Raw genomic sequence first — 20,856 nt, 5'->3', positions numbered from 1 at the left:
AATTTCTCATGGTAAGGTATTTCTTTTCATTTCATAATCTGACACCTTGTGACCTTGAACTCTGAGATTGACATACTTATTAGGTCACCTGAATTCATTCAGGTGACCTATTGCTATCTGTTTTTGTCCGTCGTCGTGCGTCGTGTGTTAACATTTGAACATTTTCAGCTTCTTCTCTGAAACCCCTGAACCAATTTCAACCAATTTTGGCATATAGCATCTGTGGGTGAAGGGGCACAAAAATTGTGAAATTCGTGGTCCCTGCCCCCCTGGGGCCTGAGGGGTGGGGCAAAAACCATCAAAATGAGTGTAATTTTAAAAAATCTTCTTCTTTACTCCTGGACATCAAGAGGCCAAACTGTGGGCATAATTATAATGAGCATTGAGCCCTCTACCAAAATTGTGAAATTCATGGCCCCTGGGGCAGGGGTTCTGGTATTAGGGTGGGGCCCTATTGATCATATAGTGAAAATGCATTTTATTTCTTTGAAAATCTTCTCCTCTGCTGCTGGGTATTAAGTAGACAAACTAATAGTATGATAATGATGATCAAGGATGCTTCTTTCAAAACTGAAATTTATGGCCCCTGGGTCAGGGGTTCTGGTGCAAAGGTGGGGCTGACCACATAGCTATTCAATGTTTCTTCCATCCAAAAGTAAAATTCTTATATTTAAACACAAACCTAATTCAAACATTGGAAGGTTGTTACATGATACTCAGGTGACCTATAAGGCCCCTGGGCCTCTTGTAAGAAAATGTGACTATTAAGTATATCAGTAACTTTTTTAGGTATGGCTTTCATATTTTGTAAACTAGAGATTGTTTATGGCAAGACATTGTGACAGAATGTTGTTTGATCTTTTGACCTTGGAGTTTGACCTACTTTAAGAAAAATCTTACCTATTTAATATCTCCTGAACTATTTAAGGTAGGGTTTTCATATTTTGTATATAGATTCTTTTAGCAAGACCTTGTTATACTTTGGTGTTTTGACGTTGAACAAAGGCAGGGCTAAGGTGGCTCAGGTGAGTGATGTGGACCATGAGCCTCTTGTTGATCTGTTTGCTTGGGTGTTGCCATAAACTTTTACCTTGGTCATAACTTTTGAACAGGTAGTGTTTGTGCTTTCAAATGTCGCATGTGTATTCCTTGTAACAAGATTTTTTTACCTTTTGACCTTCACCTTAGTTTGACCTACTTTTGAAAAAGTTTAACATTGGCCGTAACATTTGAATGGTTAGTGATAGTGCTTCCATATTTCACATTTGTGTTCCTTGTGAGAAGACCTTTCTCTGGTACCAAAATTACTTTGCTGCCATATGGGGGTGTCAGTGTTTCACAAAGAGATCTTATTCTTTTTTTTAATTTAGGAATCTGGCAGCCATGAAAAGAGGGTGTTATTTGGTGGCATTTCTTGTTTGTGGACATTTTGATAGCAGATTTTAACATTTGTATATTAACTTTCTGTACACGTACATGTGTTTCTTTTGAGTATAATGTTGCAATTAAAACAAAAGACGAACATTTTAGAAAATGTTAAACATTATGATCTATGCCTCAAAATTTGGCTATGTTCTTCATAAGCTACCTTTCAATTTATCTAATATTGTAGAATTAACTGTTAGGATATTGGAGAATCACATGAGAGAAAAATATTCATGTTAACAACTTCATTTTACTTCAATTTGCAAATTTATTCAGTCAATATGTTGAGTATATGTATTCCTTACAAGTGTAAAATGTTCATTTTCTAAATCCTTCATATTGAAATTTTGTCTTTTAGAATGGTTTGTCAGATTATTAATGAATGTGTAAGTGAAACTACGGTTTGACAAATTCTATATGAATGCAACAATTTTGTTATTGACAGACCTCTCGGCAGAACCGTGGCAGTGCAGGTGGTTATTTTCTGGCAGGCAGGAGCATGCACTGGATACCGGTAAGTTTTTTGCTATGCACAAGGCAAAACAGCAACACATTTCATGTAGTCATGATTTCTTTTGGGATATACATATGTGTGTGTGTATATATATATATATATATATATATATATGTATGTATGTATACAGGAATCGATTGTAAAGTCCATCTTCCATTCTGTTCCTTTATCATACCAAGTACATGTATTCTGAGAAAAAGAAATAATATTATCAAAATACTTTAATATTATCAAGATACATGTACTAATGGAAGTTTGAATGGCCAACCCCTCCCTCCTTTTTTCCACATCCATTCCGCCTCGCCAATGTGAAATGCATGCATTTTGACCCCCCTCCCCTAGAAAAGTTTTGTCCTTTCCCAACATAGAGAAGGACCCTAAAAGTAGGCAAGCTTGGATGAGTTTGCTGTGACTGAAAGATCACGACCCACTAGAACATCACAGGGTAACAACCTATTATCAGAGCGGAATCACACAATAAGTCTATTATTTTGCACTTCAAAAAAAATATTTCTGTGTCAGTACATGTATATAATATATTAATATCTGCAATGTGCAGGTATATGCATACTCAAATCGTGTCCCGATCATATCTTACACACTGAGGAATATAGGATCATCAAACTTGGTCAGATGAGGCATCTTAATGGAGCATTGCCTACCGAACAAATCTATACTAAACTAAATTTCACTAGGACAGAGATGCATAGTATGTTTGAGCATACCCTCTGTTGATGATAAAATTATATTGTGTGCAGCTTAGAAAGGTTGGAATATATTCAAAGTCACATCTGAAAGAATAGATAATGAAAGGAAAACTGTTTTTAACATGAAGTTGGGATTCAAGTGTGAACATTGAAATGAAATTCCATAAATATAATTCAGGGTCATAGATATTGTACAAAACACTTTTTAAGGCCATAATTAGATGCATATGTATTTCATTTATTATCACCAAGTGATCAGATCTGAGTTTTTAGCTCACCTGAGCTGAAAGCTCAAGTGAGGTTTTCTGATTGCCTGTTGTCCGTCGTCTGTTCTGTGTAAACTTTTTACATTTTTGACTTCTTCTCCAGAACCACAGGGCCAATTTCAACCAAACTTGGCAAAAATCATCCTTGGGTGAAGGGCTTTCATGTTCGTACAAATGAAAGGCCATGTCCCATTCAAAGGGGAGATAATCAAAAATATGTAAAAATAGGATGGGGTCATTTAAAAGTCTTCTTCTCAAGAACTAACTGACTGCTGTGGTGGTCTAGAGGTAGAGTGTTTGCCCTGCATGCAGAAGGTTGGGGTTCGAATCCTGGCCGCAACAGACCTAGTTGTTAAAACAGATAGTGACATGTAGTTCCATTGCCAAATGCTGAGCATCAGGTGTAAATGTCACGGGCCCTCGGAGTTGACCTTAAAAATGGATGTCCTGTCACAGTAGGTGTGACACGCTAAAGAACTGCTCCATGGCTGTAAGCACCAAGCATAGGCTTAGATTTGAAGCCCTTCACTGGTATTGGTAACGTAAACGTCTCCATGTGAGTGAAAAATTCTCGAGAGGGACATTAAACAAGATACATTCAATCAATCTCAAGAACCATTGGGCGAGAAAATTAAAATTTATATTAAAACTTCCTGACATAGTGCAGATTCAGGTTTGTTCAAATCATGACCCCCAGGGGTAGGATGGGGCCACCATAGGGGAAAGTTTTACATGGAAATATATAGGGAAAATCTTTACATTTATATGAAAGCTTCCTGGCAGTGCAGATTCAACTTTGTTAAAATCATGACCCCGGGGGGTAGATTGGGGCCACAATAGAGATCAAAGTTTTGCATGCAAATATATATATAGTATAGGGAAAATCTTTAAATATAGGCTAAGGTGACTCAGGTGAGCAATGTGGCCCAATGGGCCTCTTGTTCTTCCATGAGAAGAAAATGGAAGTGCATACAGTAAAACTACTAATTTTTTTTAGGTCTAATTTTTGATGTTTTCATGTCATGGTGACACATGCAGAGAACATCCATTATAAATCAAGACACCCCCCCTGAACATGTTATTTTTAGCACTCTGGTGATTTATTGCTGTTCATGCTTATTCATTGTATTGCATCATTAACTTTAAACATTTGGACTTTTTCTCAGAAACTGCATGGATAATTATTTAGATTTAATGGTCTCTGTCCTCTTTGGGCCCAAGGAGTGAGGTTAAAACCTTTAGAATTATGATGCAATATTTTACAAATCTTGTATACTCTTGGCTGGCTTACATACTGAAAATACATTTTTTGGAAAGAACACTTTTCATTGTTTACTTTAACAGCCAAAATTTTGACATTCTGAATGCAAGGATATGAGCAATGTTTTAGCCTTAACTCTGTGTTATGTAAACAAAGACTCAAGTCTTTTTATGTTTACAAACAGACCAGTGAAATGTTAATTTTGCGATTTAAAGCATCTTAAATGTTGTGCAGTCACAAATTTTATATTTTAGATGACACATATTACCTAAAGAATACTTGAAATGTGATAGATATAATAAACTTAATCCATTTCTTCATCATCGGAAACCCACGGTTGATTACGCTTCGTTCCTCTCTCCATCACCCGTGGGTCCATTCATTCCTACTTGCTCGTTCTCAGGTGGAAGAAATAGCACAGGCATTTGGCATTTCACATGGTAGCATTTCAACAATCTTACATGAACATTTAGGTATGAACAAGCTAACAGCTTGTTGGGTCCCCAAATCCCTTTTCGATGAGCAAATGGCAACCAGAGCATCAGTATACAGCACCTTGTTGAAGCGTTTTAGGTCAAAAGATGATTTTTTTTTGTGTCCGGTGACTGCAGATGAGACTTGGGTTCATTATTATGAGCCAGAGAATAAAGCTCAGAGTTGTCAGTGGGTAGGGCCTGAGTCTTCGAGGCCAAAGAAGTTCAAGACACAACTATCTGCTGTCAAGGTGATAGCCAGTATTTTGGGACGCAAAAGGCGTTATGTTGGACTTTTTACCCAAGAGAAGTACAATAACTGGAGTGTACTATGCAAACTTGCTAGACCAACTGAGAACCAACATCCGTGAAAAACGCCAAGGTAAACTGTAAAGGTGTTTTGCTGCAACATGACAACACAAGAGTCCACACTTGCAAAGTTGCAATGGATGCTCTAAAGTGAAATGGGTATGAATTAATACCACATCCTGCCTATTTGCCCGACCTAGCTCCTAGCGACTTCCTCCTATTCCCAAACTTAAAAAAGGATATCAGTGGACGTCAAGAAGTCGTGATGGCAGTTGAGGAGTGGGTCAATGGAAAGGACCCTAACTTTTTCAGTTCTGGGCTGATGGCACTTGAACACCATTGGTCTAAGTGCAATTACATCGAAAAAGATGAGGTGGATCTCAACTGGAAATAAGTTAGGCTAGTTACTTATTGACTCACCCTTGTATTTCCTCATTGTATTCCTCTCGTTGATTGGTTGAATCATTTCAATATCGCCCAATCAGCAGACTGTATACTGATTGTAAACACTCTGGCCTTGCAAAAATGTCCAGAAAAGTAGTACAAAGAGATGAGTGATGTTTAAGGCCATTGACCAGGTCCAGCTTTTGAAGAACCATTTAGTGAAGTGTTGGTATATTACGTAGGACCTTTGCCTAAGACCAGGTTAGGAAACCAATACTTACTTACTATTACTGGCATTTTTATAAAGCTAAAAACCTCAAAATTGGTTAACAGAATAAATTTTCTGATCGGGTTCTAGAAGTCAAAATATCCATTTTCAGCCGGGGGCCAAAGGCCTGGACCCCCTGATCTAGGGCTGCCCCTAAATACCCAGTTGATGGAATACCCCGCTTTTTCCATCTCTTTGTAGAATCATGTCTGTATCAATCAGTATGTTATAGCCCTGAACCTTGGTAATTTGTTGAAGATCAGGTCAATCCTCCCTACCCCAATATTTCACATGTAACATTGTTATCAAGAGAGGAAGAACCCTATTGCTTTTGCAGTCAAAAAAGTCAAAGGTCAAGGCCAAGGTCACTACAGGACTTCATAGAAAAAGCTTGTAGACACTATATGCCACAATATTTGCTCCATTGATTTTATATTTCACATGTAACTTTGTTATCATGAGAGAAAATGGGCTTTAAAGATCAAGGTCACTTCGAATCTTCATAAAAATAGCTTGTAGGCCACAATATTTGCTCCATTTATTTCATACTTCACATGTAACTTTGTTATCAAGAGAGGAAAAGCCCTGTTGATATTTTTTAGATCAAAAGGTCAAGGTCACCAAGGAACTTCTTGGAATAAGCTTGTAGATGTTCATTGTGAGGGAATATGCCTCGTCTTGCGAAGCTCTCGTTTTTTTAAAATTTTTAATATGGTATCATCTTGAATAAAATTTTACTTGCTTTCATGGTTTTAAGTTGATTTCAAACTTAAATGGAAATGGGGGTTGTTTGCATTGGACCCTTATAAATACTACCTTTTCCTTTGCATTTTGTAAATTGAATGGAGAAATAGTGGCATTGAATGAAGAAATGGTAGCACTGTCTATTTTGATCACATAAAAAAAGTGGGACATTCAGTTTTTAGAATATTGAAAAATGCTCTATGAAACCATCAGCATACAACACTTCTAATTTAATAATTTAATTCGTAGTGTAACTCTAATGACTTGTTTGAATGCCCATGCTCAAGGGCCTTTTGTCATTCAAGCCATAAAATTGTTGCTACTGAAATATGTGATTTCAGCGTATATCAAGATAAAAGGTGTGTGTTTTGGTGGGTGTAATACTGTTGAGCTATGTGCCCTGTTTATTAAGTACAGGGTTAGTTAATTGTTGATATTCACGTACAGTATTATTTTAGGTTGGAGCCTCCCTGTTTGCCAGTAATATAGGAAGTATTCACTTTGTTGGATTGGCAGGATCAGGAGCAGCTTCAGGAATTGCCATTGGTCTATATGAACTCAATGTATGTACACCTGTACCAGTACCACTGAGGGAAGAATTAAAACATCCCTGTATAAAGTTTATGTAACTATAAACTGTTAAAATTAAAACATCCCTGTATTAGGTTTATGTAGCTATAAACTGTTAAAATTAAAACATCCCTGTATTAGGTTTATGTAGCTATAAACTGTTAAAATTAAAACATCCCTGTATTAGGTTTATGTAGCTATAAACTGTTAAAATTAAAACATCCCTGTATTAGGTTTATGTAGCTATAAACTGTTAAAATTAAAACATCCCTGTATTAGGTTTATGTAGCTATAAACTGTTAAAATTAAAACATCCCTGTATTAGGTTTATGTAGCTATAAACTGTTAAAATTAAAACATCCCTGTATTAGGTTTATGTAGCTATAAACTGTTAAAATTAAAACATCCCTGTATAAAGTTTATGTAGCTATAAACTGTTAAAATTAAAACATCCCTGTATTAGGTTTATGTAGCTATAAACTGTTAAAATTAAAACATCCCTGTATTAGGTTTATGTAGCTATAAACTGTTAAAATTAAAACATCCCTGTATTAGGTTTATGTAGCTATAAACTGTTAAGTACAAGGTGTTTATAGTTGGACAGTTATACACATTTAATGCATAAAATCCAAATTTTTAGGTCACCTGAGTAAACTCAGGTCACAGGCACTCAATGTTTTAAATATCTATATTAAAAAATTGTCTTCCTATAAACAAAATATTCACATGGTATATCATGCCACCATCACAGGCACCTGAAGTATGTATTATTACTAATCCTCCCTCCCCCCCCCCCCCCCCCCCCCCCCTTTTTCATAAATTTTTTTGGTGGCAATAATTTCTCTGAAATGTATGAATTCCCAGTCTATCTCATCCCTCTTTTGATTCATGTAATCGTTTCACGCTTTTTGTAAGCTTTAGAGATTGGCCTTCTACCGGTATAATAAAATACACAAGGTAAGAAACAAAAATTTGTAAACAAATGGGGGATCCCCGTTTCGGGGCACATTTTCCAAGTAATTACAGCGTTACCTAAGGAATTTGGTGAGCGGCAGGTCAGGGAGATGTCATACTACAAGTCTCTTCAACTCAAAACCCATCTCATTTCTTTTATTTGACACAATCTTGCGTGCATTGATCGGACAGGGCTTCATCTCTTCCACTGGCAGCCAAAAAGGAGGTCACAGAGTACGAATTTATAACGTGTCGTGTGATTGGTCCGCAAATTATCCCAAGACCCTTCGGATGATCCCGAGACTAAGCAATGTCTTTGCGAACCAATCACACGGCGCGTACAACAAATTCGTACTCTGTGATCTCCTTTTATTTTGGTAAATATTTTTCAAAATTCAATATATATGAAAACATATAAGGAGATAAACCTGTAACCTTTACACACTCTGAGTAATAGGATTCAGTATTTTAGATGTTACATTATTAGAGAGATAGTGAAGTGGAATTTCCACTCAATAAAACAATGCATGTTTTCTATAATGATTTGTCAGCTAAATCTGCTACCCTTATATTTTTAGGCACTGTACATTCTCATGTTGCTGGGATACATTTTTCTTCCTGTGTACATAGCATCAGGTGTAAGTATCATAAAAAAATCAAGTTTTCACACAGATGTTCAGTTAGTCACCTCTAAGTACTTAGTTTATTGGTCATGTTAGTGCAGAAGGAAAATGCGTTATGTTCTGGACTATCATTGAAGGCAAATCATGCCATTTAAAAATTTCTAGGCGATTAATAAAATTTAATTTCAGCAAATTCTGTTAGAAATGACATTTTGTGATCTTTTCTCAAGGTCATTTTGACAATGTCAAGGTCACTTGAAAAAAGTATATAATTCTTGTCCAGACCATATCTATGCAACTTGGAAACATTAGATTCTCATTCTTGATTCTAGTTTGATATTGACCTTGGTGTATGTTGTAAATATCACCCAGGGCCATTTGATAAAGGTCAACGGCTCAGGTATTGGATTTTTTATCTGGTCCATTACTTTTTATATCCATGTAATGAATATGATGTTGAAAAATGTGACCCAGTTTGAATGTGCCCTGGTGTTATTCCTGTTTGGACAGCTTTGGCATTTTTTTGTTGTAGGTTTACACCATGCCTGAGTATTTGAAGTGTCGATTTGGAGGACAAAGAATTCAGATATATATAGCTGTTCTGGCCCTCATTGTGTACATCTTTACAAAAATATCGGTAAATATGTAGTTCATTTTTCTTATGCCTCCCCCCCTCCCTAATTGATAGACCAAATGTTATCTACTCAGTATCTTAAGAACCCTTTGCTTGACACACAAGACTTGTTATACTGGTTTGCCTTAAAGAGTAAATGACCTCTATTGATTCTGAGATCACAAGATCAAGGGTGAATCTACTCAGGGCATAGGAAAATATTGTCCGATCAATATCTTGAGAAACCTTTGCTTGATAGACACCAAACTTGGTACACTAGTTTCTCCTCGGAATTAGATGTCCCCCGTTGAGTTTGAGGTCACAAGATCAAAGGTGAAAGGTCAAACTGGACATGGTAAGGTATTGTCTGCTCAGTATCTTGAAAACCCTTTGCTTGACAGACATCAAACTTGGTACAATGGTTCCCCATAAGAAGTAGATGTCTATTTTGAGGTCAAAGGTCGAACTGGACATTGTAAGATATTGTCTGTTCAATATCAAGAATTCTTTGCTTGACAGACACCAGTTTGGTACAGTGGTTCTACTAAAGGAGTAGATAACCTATGCTATTGATTTTTTAGGTCACAAGGTCAATGGTCATACTTTGGATATTATAATAAGATATTGTCTGCTAACTCTGTGTCCCTTTATCGCATAGGAAAATACAAGGTAAATCTTCAAAAATCCATTCATTGTTCTTAAGAGCAATTATATATGATTTGTCAAATAGATTTTCAAAGATCCCAAGGAAATGTAGGTTGTAGTTTAGTCAAATCGTGTCCATTGATACAGAATGGGGCTGTAGGACCTAAGGGTATGAAATTCATTTCTGAGGAAGAGATCAGGTGAGCATAATGATCCACAAGTCTCTGATTATTTCTAGTACATATATATACTTTTATAGAATGCTTTCCACATAAAAGAATTCCTTCATTTTGTAAATGAGAAATGAGGAGAAAATGATGCATTAAACTTGACCTTGCTCTATTTCCAATATGCTGTTGGTGGATTCCTGATTTGATAAAGCAAATGTTTTGTCCATGTTATGCTAAATATAGCATGATGTGTGACTTGTTCATCATCACATTGACATTTGATTTGGGAATAAACAATTAATTGTTTTACATTTACAGAACTATTACTACTTTGATATGCTATATTTTTTCCAGGCTGATTTGTATGCTGGGGCAATATTTATAGAACAGTCCATGCATTTGAATGTGTGGTGGTCCATTCTGCTCATTTTGAGTATTGCCACAATATTCACAATCACTGGTAATTATTACACTTGTACTATATATATCTTTTATATATATATGATAATCTTAGCTCTAAGGATGAATTTTGTGTTTGTGTGAAATAACGTACTGTACTATATTATATATAACAATTTTAATTGTCATGAATTGATGGAAACATGGGAGTTATGTTATTATTGACTTACAGGAGCATTAAAGGGACATGGACATGATTTGAGCTGAAAATTTTCAAATTTTATTTTTCCATTTTTAATCAGTAAGGCAATTTGTAATGGTCAGCAAAAATTTCAATGTCAGTTGTCGAGGTACATGGGAGATACAGAGCTCACAATTCTTTGTTATATAAACAAGGCTCGTGCCCTTTTTTTTGTTTACATATAAGCTAAATATACCAGTAAAAGTTTGTTTAAAGCAGATTTTTTAATATACAAGTTAATTCTGAACACAATTGAATAGTTTATAGTGTTTAGCACATTTCATTTTGTTTTAAACATGCTATTTTCTATTAAGCAATTTATATGTAAACTAAAACATGGCATGAGCCTTGTTTACATAACAAAGAATTGTGAGTGCTGTATCTCACTTATAACTCAAAAACTGATAATCAAATTTTGGTTCACCATTAGAAATGCTTTAGTTAAGCATTGTAAACAATAAGAATGGCAAAATAAAATTTTCAGCTCAATCGTGTCCATGCCCCTTTAATCTGATGTAACAAAATTATTCTGATTTGGCAAAAGGTTGAAAGTTTGTTGACACTTTTTAAAACTAGAACCCATTTCCATTAAAATTTTGAAACTGATAAATGCTTTTTAGGTCACCTGAGTAGGTCCAGGTGGCCTATTGCAATCGGTCGATGTCCGTTGTTGTGCGTTAACAATTGAACATTTTTAACCTCTTCTTCATAACTACCATTCCAATTCTTTTCAAATGCTATGAAGCATCTTGGGGACAAGGGGGACTTCAGGACTCCTGCATCCCCAGGACCTTGAGGACAGGACAAAAACTGCCAAAAATTGACCAATTTTTCAAAAATGTTCTCTACAACCACACAGGTGTAAGAAAATCATAGTGATGTAGAGAAGGAAGACCTACCAAAATTGTAAATTTTATGATCCTGGGGCAGAGGTTCTGACACCAGGGTGGGGCCAAACTTGGTATAGGTAGTATATATGTCTCTGTGTAAAACATTTAAATCATATGTCCCAATATGGATGAGCCCCAGAGGGGGTATTTATTAGTCACATTAGGACATTTGCCCTTTTCATCCTCATTTTCTTTCTGGCATAAATCCAAAATGGGCTGATTGACATTTTGATGTGATTATCAAAAAAGGGTGATTTGATTCTGTTTTATTTTTATGAATGTATTTTAGTAAGGGCAGGTAACTCTTTAGGAATAGTACTTGATGGTTCGTTTACAATAATTTGCAATGTTCAATCATAGTTTACACAGCACATTAGTTGAACAATATGATCTAAGACACACACACCCCTCCAATAATGGACACTTTCATGCCATACACTAATGACTCAAGAGATTGTCTTATTTACAATGATGTCGTGTTAAAACTCATAAAATGCGACGTAGGAGTGGGAAATCGAAAATGAGACGAGATCATTCATGCAGTAAAGTAAGATGAAATTGAGACAATACACCCCAAAAATTTCAATTACCAGCATGTAAAGTGGCAGATTTAAGCAAATGGGGTTCAGAGTAATTTTTCATAGTAATTTTGTATATGTGATGTAAAATATGTGTGTATATATCTGGACTGATTGTAGGTGGCCTAACTGCAGTTATCTGGACCGACTTCATACAGACCATTATCATGCTGATTGGAGCGCTAGTGCTGATGGGATTGAGTAAGTCTTCATTTGGAGTTGATGAATTGCAGATACAGTAAACCGACAAAAAGGACAGGAGTAGTATTGCTGAGTCAGCAACTATGTACATGTATTTTGTGAGAATGCAAGTCAGGAAGTACATCAGATTGCTGGGGGGGGGGGGGGGGGGGGGGGGGGGGGGGGACTTAAACTATTGTTTAAAAACACAACTAGAAATTTTCCTTTATTTTTGCTGTTGACATCATAATGGAATACAGTTTCAGAGACTGGACAACAATCATCAAAACAATATTAGATTGAAATTTAAAAAAAAAATTATTTAAGTTGTAAAATTTATTTAACAATTTGACATGCAACCTTACATAGTCCATCAATTCTATGCATTACAACTTATCTCCACACAGGCTTTGCTGAAGTTGGTGGATTGAACGGAATAGTGGAAAAGTATCCTCATGCCATTGCAAACACAACAAAGTACTCCAACACGACTTGTGGATTGCCTCGAAAGGATTACATGCATTTATTTCGTGATGCTTCCACTGGAGATCTACCATGGCCAGGAATCATCGGGATGTCCATCAACTCTATCTGGTACTGGTGTTCTGACCAGGTATTGTTAAATCAGCATACTGGTTTCTCAGAGTTTGGTCAGGTGACCAGGTCACAATACAATGATGCTGTTCTAGAAAACTCGATTCATTCGAATGTGAGGTTTACAGCGAATTACAAAAGACCGGTTGAGTTTTCAATTGCCTGCTGGATTGATCAATAGACTTTACAATTTGGTCAGCCAAGAATCACATTTGGTCTGAATTTAGGTCACAAAGTTACTCAAGCGTAGATTGCTTTTACAGGTAAATCTGAGTTGATTTCAGTGTCTTTTTTTCAAAGTGAACATCAATTAAATCAAATTGAATATATTTCTCTCTCAGATTTGATTACTTTAACATGTTTAATTAAAGGTACACACACACACACACACACACACACACACACACACACACACACACACACACATGATTATATTTTTCTTTCAAAAATACTTTTGATTACTTTAAGTAAAGAAAAGGGTGTATTCTCTCTCTCTCTCTCTCTCTCTCTCTTTCTCAAATACAATTTTTTTTATTGATTAACTTGAACTTTACTAAACTCTTATCAATTTCACTTTTTAAAAAAATTCATTAGACATCTCACAAAGTGTCTACATGTACATGTAGCATTCGTCTGTTTGTCAATCTATATTTGAGGTCATTCCATTCATATCACACAAAGAAAACTTCCAGAAAACTCTTCTATTGTTACTGTTTCTGACCAATAGAATTCTTGTTACTATAGCTAACCATTTAAGTTCAGACTTTCTATTCTATTTATAGTTTTTAGGGTTGGTTAGTGCACATCTACCTTTGGGAATTTTACAACACCTATTCAGCTTATAACCATGAAAAAACTAAGATGGAGAGATATTTTAACAAAGAAATTATTAACTTATACAATTAGAGAAATTCTTTTTCCTGAAATAATCAGTAAAACTGAAGTGTTAAATTATCTTATTTATGGGGTTGTCACTCACACTGAGAAAAAAAAGTTGTCAATTCTTTGTCATACCTGAGTAACTTTGTGACCTAAATTCAGACCAAATGTGATACTTTGCTAACCAAATTGTAAAGTCTGTTGATCAATCCAGCAGGCAATTGAAAACTCAACCGGTCTTTTGTAATTCGCTGTAAGATTCTTGTTAAATTTGATTTTCATTTCATGGAAGATTTTTCTGAAGCAGTGTTAGATTGTAAACCTGTGGTTCATTCACAGTGAAAACATCTGGAAATCTATTGTCTTGATTTCCTCATTTTAAATTTTTCCTTAAACTATTGCTAATTTTCAATAAATTGTCACCAAAAATGTTGCATCTGTGCAGTCACAGGATTTGATGAAAGATGAATTCACTGGATCATTTAGTCTGTTGGCCAATAGTTTTCCCATGATTAAGGACTTTAATTAATTCTGGTACATGTAATCTGAATGAAAAACTGGTAATTAAGTCTTCTAAACAAAGTTTAGAGACTTATTGTTTTTGCTCAATTCTTATCATTCATCCACTTCTTATTCTTCTTCCTCATGCCTAAAAATGTCTCTGTAACCCATCGATGAAAGTATTAGATACTCAAGGATATCATGGGCCAATGTATCCAGTTGTGCAAAAATGGTTTTGATTTCAGAGTGAAGGGGGTTAGGGTTCATTTTAGGGGGATCGAATGGGGGTGGGTCTAACATAGATCTCCATTGGGAAAAAAATCATTCCAAATTTCAACAGATATAACTTGACAGATATGATAGAGTCCTTGGGTCTTAAGAAATATAAGAAGAGACTGACAGGGCTTACAAGCTGCTATCAAGGTCAAGGAACTCCAGTGAGCTTGACCATGAACATAAAAAGTAGGATAAATTTGAACTGGGACTGATAGTGACATGGGATCTTCAGAAGCGATAAGAGGATGATAGTACCTACAAATCAGTGTCAAGGTCAAGTGACTCCAGTGACCCTGAACTTTGATGTTAAAACTAGTGTTTCTTCAGAACCAGGTCTGATAGAGACGTGGAATCTTCAGAATGATGTAAGGATGATGGTTATACCTACAAACTAGTATAAGTTAAAGTGATTCCATTGATTCCATTCCTCTTACACTTTAAAGATAAAAATGTAAATAAATATATTATTCTTCAATGATTGACAGGCATGTTGTACACTTCATTTTAATATCTCGACATGCATTTTATGCAAGGGAATTATTAATGTTCGGGGGGTAGTACGCAGAAAAGGCCCATTTTTATACAACCAGTACCAGGTATTTATTTGGGAAACTTTATAATTGGCAGATTACAATCATACCATGTTTTTAGTTAAAATGATCATAATTAATTTAAAACTTACATAGAAAAAGAATTCTATGATTTACATGTATTTTTTTAATATGATTTAGGTGATAGTTCAGAGAGCACTTGCTGGCAAGACTTTTGATCATGCTAAAGCAGGAACAATTTTGTGTGCCTTCATCAAAATCCTCCCCCTCTTCCTGTTGGTATTCCCAGGAATGATATCGAGAATATTGTTTCCAGGTATGGCATTCACTGACATTGAGATATCACTACTCGGATTATAGCAGCCAGTATACTTTATTAAAGGCATATTCTTTATACTCAAGAAACACCAAAAAAAAATTCAATTATATACTATAAATCACTTTTTATTTCACACTTTTGTGTAACTTTGCGAGGTTGCCTTGATGCGGAAGCAAATTTATTAATAATTTTGTAAATAGGCCTTATACACAATGATTAATTTAATTATTGAATGAAAAAAATTTTCCCTGATAAATAGGCAAAGTAGTGGAATTAAAGTATTGCTTAGTATAATTGATTTTCAGTATTCAGTTGTATCTGTAGTAATATAGACATGTACATGATTAGAAATAGTTATTTGAACAAAACTTTTGTTTTTGGTAACAGATATTTTAGTATTTATGTACATGAATCTTTTATTTTCACTACAAAGCAATTACCGGAGAATGTAAATTTTCTATCACTTTCCACATTTTATTGAAAATATCAAAAATAGTTAGTGGTGCATATAAAAGATATTATCATTTAAAGGCCATGAAATTTTATAAAAATCAAAACAATATAAACTGTGGATTACAGTTTAGGCAGGTAATGAAATTACAATTCGTTTTGATTGTTGTCCATTCTTTTCCTCTATAACACCTACCACAAGTCAAGAATCTCAGATTTTTACCACAACAGAAACAAATGCACTTTAGTGGACATGCATACTAATGACTTTGATTTTTGATCGATTGAAATTGACAGGTTTTTTTATTATAGAAATAAAGATCTTTTATAAATAAGTGGATTAAAAATATTTTTACACAGGATACGCTTTGTATTTACATAAAATCCGGCTCCCTAAATCGTGTTTGTAAACACGGTTTTAATCTATACCTAGAAGGAGATGAATGCACGTACATTTCACAAGACTGTAAACAAGTACCAGTAAACCGTATGCGGAGGTGGCAACACCAGGATTTCTGAATGTGCATCGATAATATTCAGCATTTTGACATAGATTATTGCTAAATCAGTTTAGGGAGCAAACACACAGAAGTATAAATTGAAATTTTTTTGTCGTAAAAGCTCTTTTCTCGGAAGCTGTCAACTTTGGTGCCATGTTGATAGCTGAGTCATAGTATGTAAACATAAATACGGCTTGTGTCTTGTTTTAAAAATGAAAAGTGTAAATGTCTCAAATACATCCTTGCATTAGTTTTTGAAATTTTGTTTTGTTGCTATGTTTTACACATCAAATACTACCATATTACTAATTAATGTCCAAGTAATTTTTTTTTATACCGAAATTGTGTCCATGCCCCTTTAAGTGAAACTGGAATTGATTGTAATTTTAGACTTTGGAAGAACTGTTAGGGAATTGTAAACTTCACTGCCCAGAAAAGCTGCAGTAATTTATGTAATTTACAGAATTTTGTAATGTATGTCTTAATCAGCAGATGATGATTTTATTCTAGCATGATGTGTGTGAAGGTTGGTATTAATTTGTTTAGAAGGTGTATTTATCTCTTGACCTGCTTGTGAAAGTTGAATTCAATGGAAACAGATTTGGAGATTTCATAGTTGCATATTTTTGCTGATTATACTTTGCATAAGGGGCTATAGTAAGAATCTAGTGAGAAATGCATGTTAAGAATATGAATTCATGAAAGGTGGGAAATTCAGCAAAAAATGAAATATTGAAATTGAAATTAATATTTCCTTGACTTTACTTTCTAGTTAACTAATATGAAATGTGTGTCTGCACTTGAACACTGGACTTTGCTCTTTGAAATTCATGAAACCTTGGAAAAAAAACTTGTAGACCCGTGTAATAGGTATGGATAAATTTTTGTCTTTTGCCTGAGAAAACCACCAAAGATATCCAATTTTTACATTTCCCAAGTATTACAATAAATTAATAGGTATCTTGAAATTTTACCTTCAGTATCTTAAACATGGATATAAGGTACGCCACAGTCCCAATTAAAATCGCTATACAGGTATAAATCATACAACTGTACCTTGACATTTACTTGTATGAATTTTATTAAATATTTTTATTTGGTTAATGGAAATTTTTAAGGATGATTATTAGGATACGAGAAGCCCTTTAACTTTTATTTCTCTGGAGGCCCAGAGTGAACTGTCTAATTGTCTCTGTGACTAATCACCTATCTCAGATTATCTGTAAACTTTTTTCACATTCAGCTGTTTTCATCAGTTGTAAGACTGAGGAAAGATAAGTTGCTAATTTTCATGGTCTAATTTACTACTTTAATATATTCTGCATGAAATTCAACACTGAATTACAATGGAGGATTGCAGAATGTCACTTTTTTAGCTCACCTGAACCGAAGGTTCAAGTGAGCTTTTCTGATCGCTTTTTGTCCGTCGTCTGTCTGTCCGTCTGTGTGTTAAACTTTTCACATTTTCGACTTCTTCTCCAGAACCACTGGGCCAATTTCAACCAAACATGGCCAAAAGCATCCTTTGGTGAAGGGCTTTCAAGTTTGTTCAAATGAAGGGCCATGTCCCTTTCAAAGGGGAGATAATCACAAAAATGCAAAAATAGGGTGGGGTCATTTAAAAATCTTCTTCTCAAGAACCACTGGGCCAGAAGAGCTGAAATTTACCTGAAAGCTTCCTGACATATTGCAGATTCAAGTTTGTTCAAATCATGGCCCCCGGTGGTAGGATGGGGCCACAAGGGGGGATCAAAGTTTTACATACAAATATATAGGGAAAAACTTTAAAAATCTTCTTCTCAAGAACCACTAAGCCAGAAAAGCTGAGATTTTACATGAAAGCTTTCTGACATAATGCAGATTCAAGTTTGTTCAAATCATGGGCTCCGGGGGTTGGATGGGGCCACAATAGGGGATCAAAGTTTTACATACAAATATATAGGAAAAATCTTTAAAAATCTTCTCAAGAACCACTGAGCCAGAAAAGCTGATTTTTACATGAAAACTTTCTGACATAGTGCAGATTCAAGTTTGTTCAAATCATGGCCCCCGGGGATAGGATGGGGCCCCAAGGGGGGATCAAAGTTTTGCACACAAATATATAGGGAAAAACTTTTAAAATCTTCTTCTCAAGAACCACTAAGCCAGAAAAGCTGAGATTTACATGAAAGCTTCCTGACATAATGCAGATTCAAATTTGTTCAAATCATGGGCCCCGGGGGTTGGATGGGGCCACAATAGGGAATCAAAGTTTTATATACAAATATATAGTTAAAATCTTTTTCTCAATAACCACTGAGTCAGAAAAGCTGATATTTACAAGAAAACTTTCTGACATAGTGCAGATTCAAGTTTGTTCAAATCATGGCCCCCGGGGGGTAGGATGGGGCCACAAGTTGGGGGGGGGGTGTCAAAGTTTTACATACAAATATAGGAAAAAGCTTTAAAAATCTTCTTCTCAAGAACCATTGGGCCAAAGAAGTTGACATTAACATGAAAGCTTTCTGACATAGTGTAGATTCAAGTTTGCAAAGGGTAGTTAGGGCCATAATAGGGACTAAGGTTTTACATGCAAATATATATGGAAAGTCTTCAGATATGGACCAAGGTGACTCAGGTGAGCGATGTGGCCCATGGGCCTCTTGTTTTTTCAACCACAAGATTAAGACTCCCTGAACCAGTACATTTTTGTCTGACTATTTAAATTTGAACACCCCCCCCCCCCCCCCCATGAAATAATTTTACAGTGTTTGAAAATTGATTGGGTCCACTTATAATAATTATCTTAAGAAATTGAAGTAAAGTTATCCAAATAATTCCTTACCCATAGTGAAAGGGTGGAGCCACTTTAGTGGGTAAACAAAACCATACCACCAATCATTATTTTTTCCAAGAACAGTACGTACACCATTGATTTATAACCAATATACATTCTCATGTGGAAAGTGAACCGCAATATTGAAAGCTTTATTTCAATTTATGGAAAAATCCACTTTCCTAGGAGCAACCAACCTGCCATACAATTTGTGGAATTTTGTTTACATGTAGGTCTAATTGAAAATATCAACATTAAAATATTTCAAGTGAGCCTTGTAACCCATTATCATTTTATAATTATAGTTTTTAAAAAAGGGCTTTTGGATGTGGTACCTCCCCAATGATTTTAATGCATTTGCAAATCATGCCAAATATATTTTTTTCATAAGTCTAGATTCCATTGATACAAGATGTAGTAAATTTGCACGTTTCAGACATTTCATTTTAAACACATCTAATTTTGAGTAATGAGTAGTTGACTCATTTTTTAACCAAGGCAGACAAAGAGTAAAACTAATGCTAGTCTAATTGTATACGTGTGTAACAGTACTGAAGCATGTGTTCGTATCTTCTTGTTCATGTTCACTAACATCACATTTACTGTTCATTTCTCTCATCAGTTTCATTTTAAAACTTAGGATTTTATTTTCCCCCTTGCAGCAGAGTCAGAGAGAAGAGATTTGAATATTACACTGTATGCATGTTTTTGTGTAAATTGCTAAACAAGACACATAATACAACATACATTGATTTGGCTTTTTTTGGCGGACTCGAGCAATCAGTTCAATTTAGAAATACTGATCAAAATTTGTCCAATGTTGGTTATGTCTTTCACTTTTTTAAACTCAGGTGACCTATTGCAATTGATCGATCAGAATCTGTCTTGTTGTGTGTTGTCCATTGTGCGTTAACAATTGAACCCTTATAACTTCTTGATAACTACCATTCCTATTCTTTTCAAATTTAGTATTAAGCACTTTTGGTACGAGTGGACATGAATTGTAAATTTCAGGACTCCTCCACTCCTGGGACGTTAAGGGCAGAGGGAAAACTGCCAAAGATTGACCACTTTTCAAAAATTCTCTTCTCTACAACTGCACATGTGTAAGAAAAACTATGCATAGTCATGTAGAGCAGGAAGGCCTCTACCAAAATTGTATGATCCCAGGGGTAGAGGTTCTGACTCCAGGGTAGGGCCAAACTTGGTACATGTATGTAGTGTGTATTTGTAAAACATTTAAATAACATCTTCTTTAGTGCTATGGATACTAAATTGAAATTAAATGGATATTTCTATCAATTATGATCTATGAAGTTCATCTGTATTTGCTGGAAGGAGAATGGTAAGAAAATGTTGTATAAAATTTGATAGCCAAGTCATTTAAGGGGACAAACTCGGGCCCTTACTATAGAAAGCCCTTAATGGGCGCTGTGGTACATTATTGATTTGGAAAATAAGATTTCTATTTGAATAAAATTTAAATGTAAATCAATGAAGTTTTTGTATGTTCATTTGAAATTGTTCTATGTACATTACAAATTTCAATTGTTTCCTATGATATGGCACCTTTTGTGAAATTGAGGACAGTCCTGACAGTATGAAAGGTGAAGATAACAAACAGTGATCAATCTCATAACTCCTATAAGCAATACAAAACAGATAGTTGGGCAAACACGGACCCCTGGACACACCAGAGGTGGGATCAGGTGCCTAGGAGGAGTAAGTATACCCTGTTGACTGGTCACACCCATTGT

The 20,856-nt window shown here is 35.2% G+C and overlaps 1 protein-coding gene across 2 annotated transcripts in view; it reads left to right on the top strand.

Annotated features, from left to right (window-relative positions):
• Positions 1-20,856, top strand: part of LOC125679337 (sodium/myo-inositol cotransporter 2-like) — a 55,384-nt gene that overhangs the window by 10,804 nt on the left and 23,724 nt on the right. The window contains exons 2-9 of one of the 2 annotated variants that reach the window (XM_048918482.2): positions 1,871-1,939; positions 6,810-6,914; positions 8,454-8,513; positions 9,031-9,135; positions 10,281-10,386; positions 12,155-12,235; positions 12,622-12,827; positions 15,196-15,331. In XM_048918482.2, coding sequence (XP_048774439.2) covers positions 1,871-1,939; positions 6,810-6,914; positions 8,454-8,513; positions 9,031-9,135; positions 10,281-10,386; positions 12,155-12,235; positions 12,622-12,827; positions 15,196-15,331 — 868 coding nt within the window. Of the gene's footprint in view, positions 1-1,870; positions 1,940-6,809; positions 6,915-8,453; positions 8,514-8,830; positions 8,899-9,030; positions 9,136-10,280; positions 10,387-12,154; positions 12,236-12,621; positions 12,828-15,195; positions 15,332-20,856 lie in introns of those variants that run through there. The other variant, XM_048918483.2, reaches the window with a different exon arrangement.

The sequence above is a fragment of the Ostrea edulis genome, chromosome 2 (assembly GCF_947568905.1).
Source record: "Ostrea edulis chromosome 2, xbOstEdul1.1, whole genome shotgun sequence".
NCBI classification, from domain to species: domain Eukaryota; kingdom Metazoa; phylum Mollusca; class Bivalvia; order Ostreida; family Ostreidae; genus Ostrea; species Ostrea edulis.
This window is presented reverse-complemented; position numbering and strand designations above follow the sequence as displayed.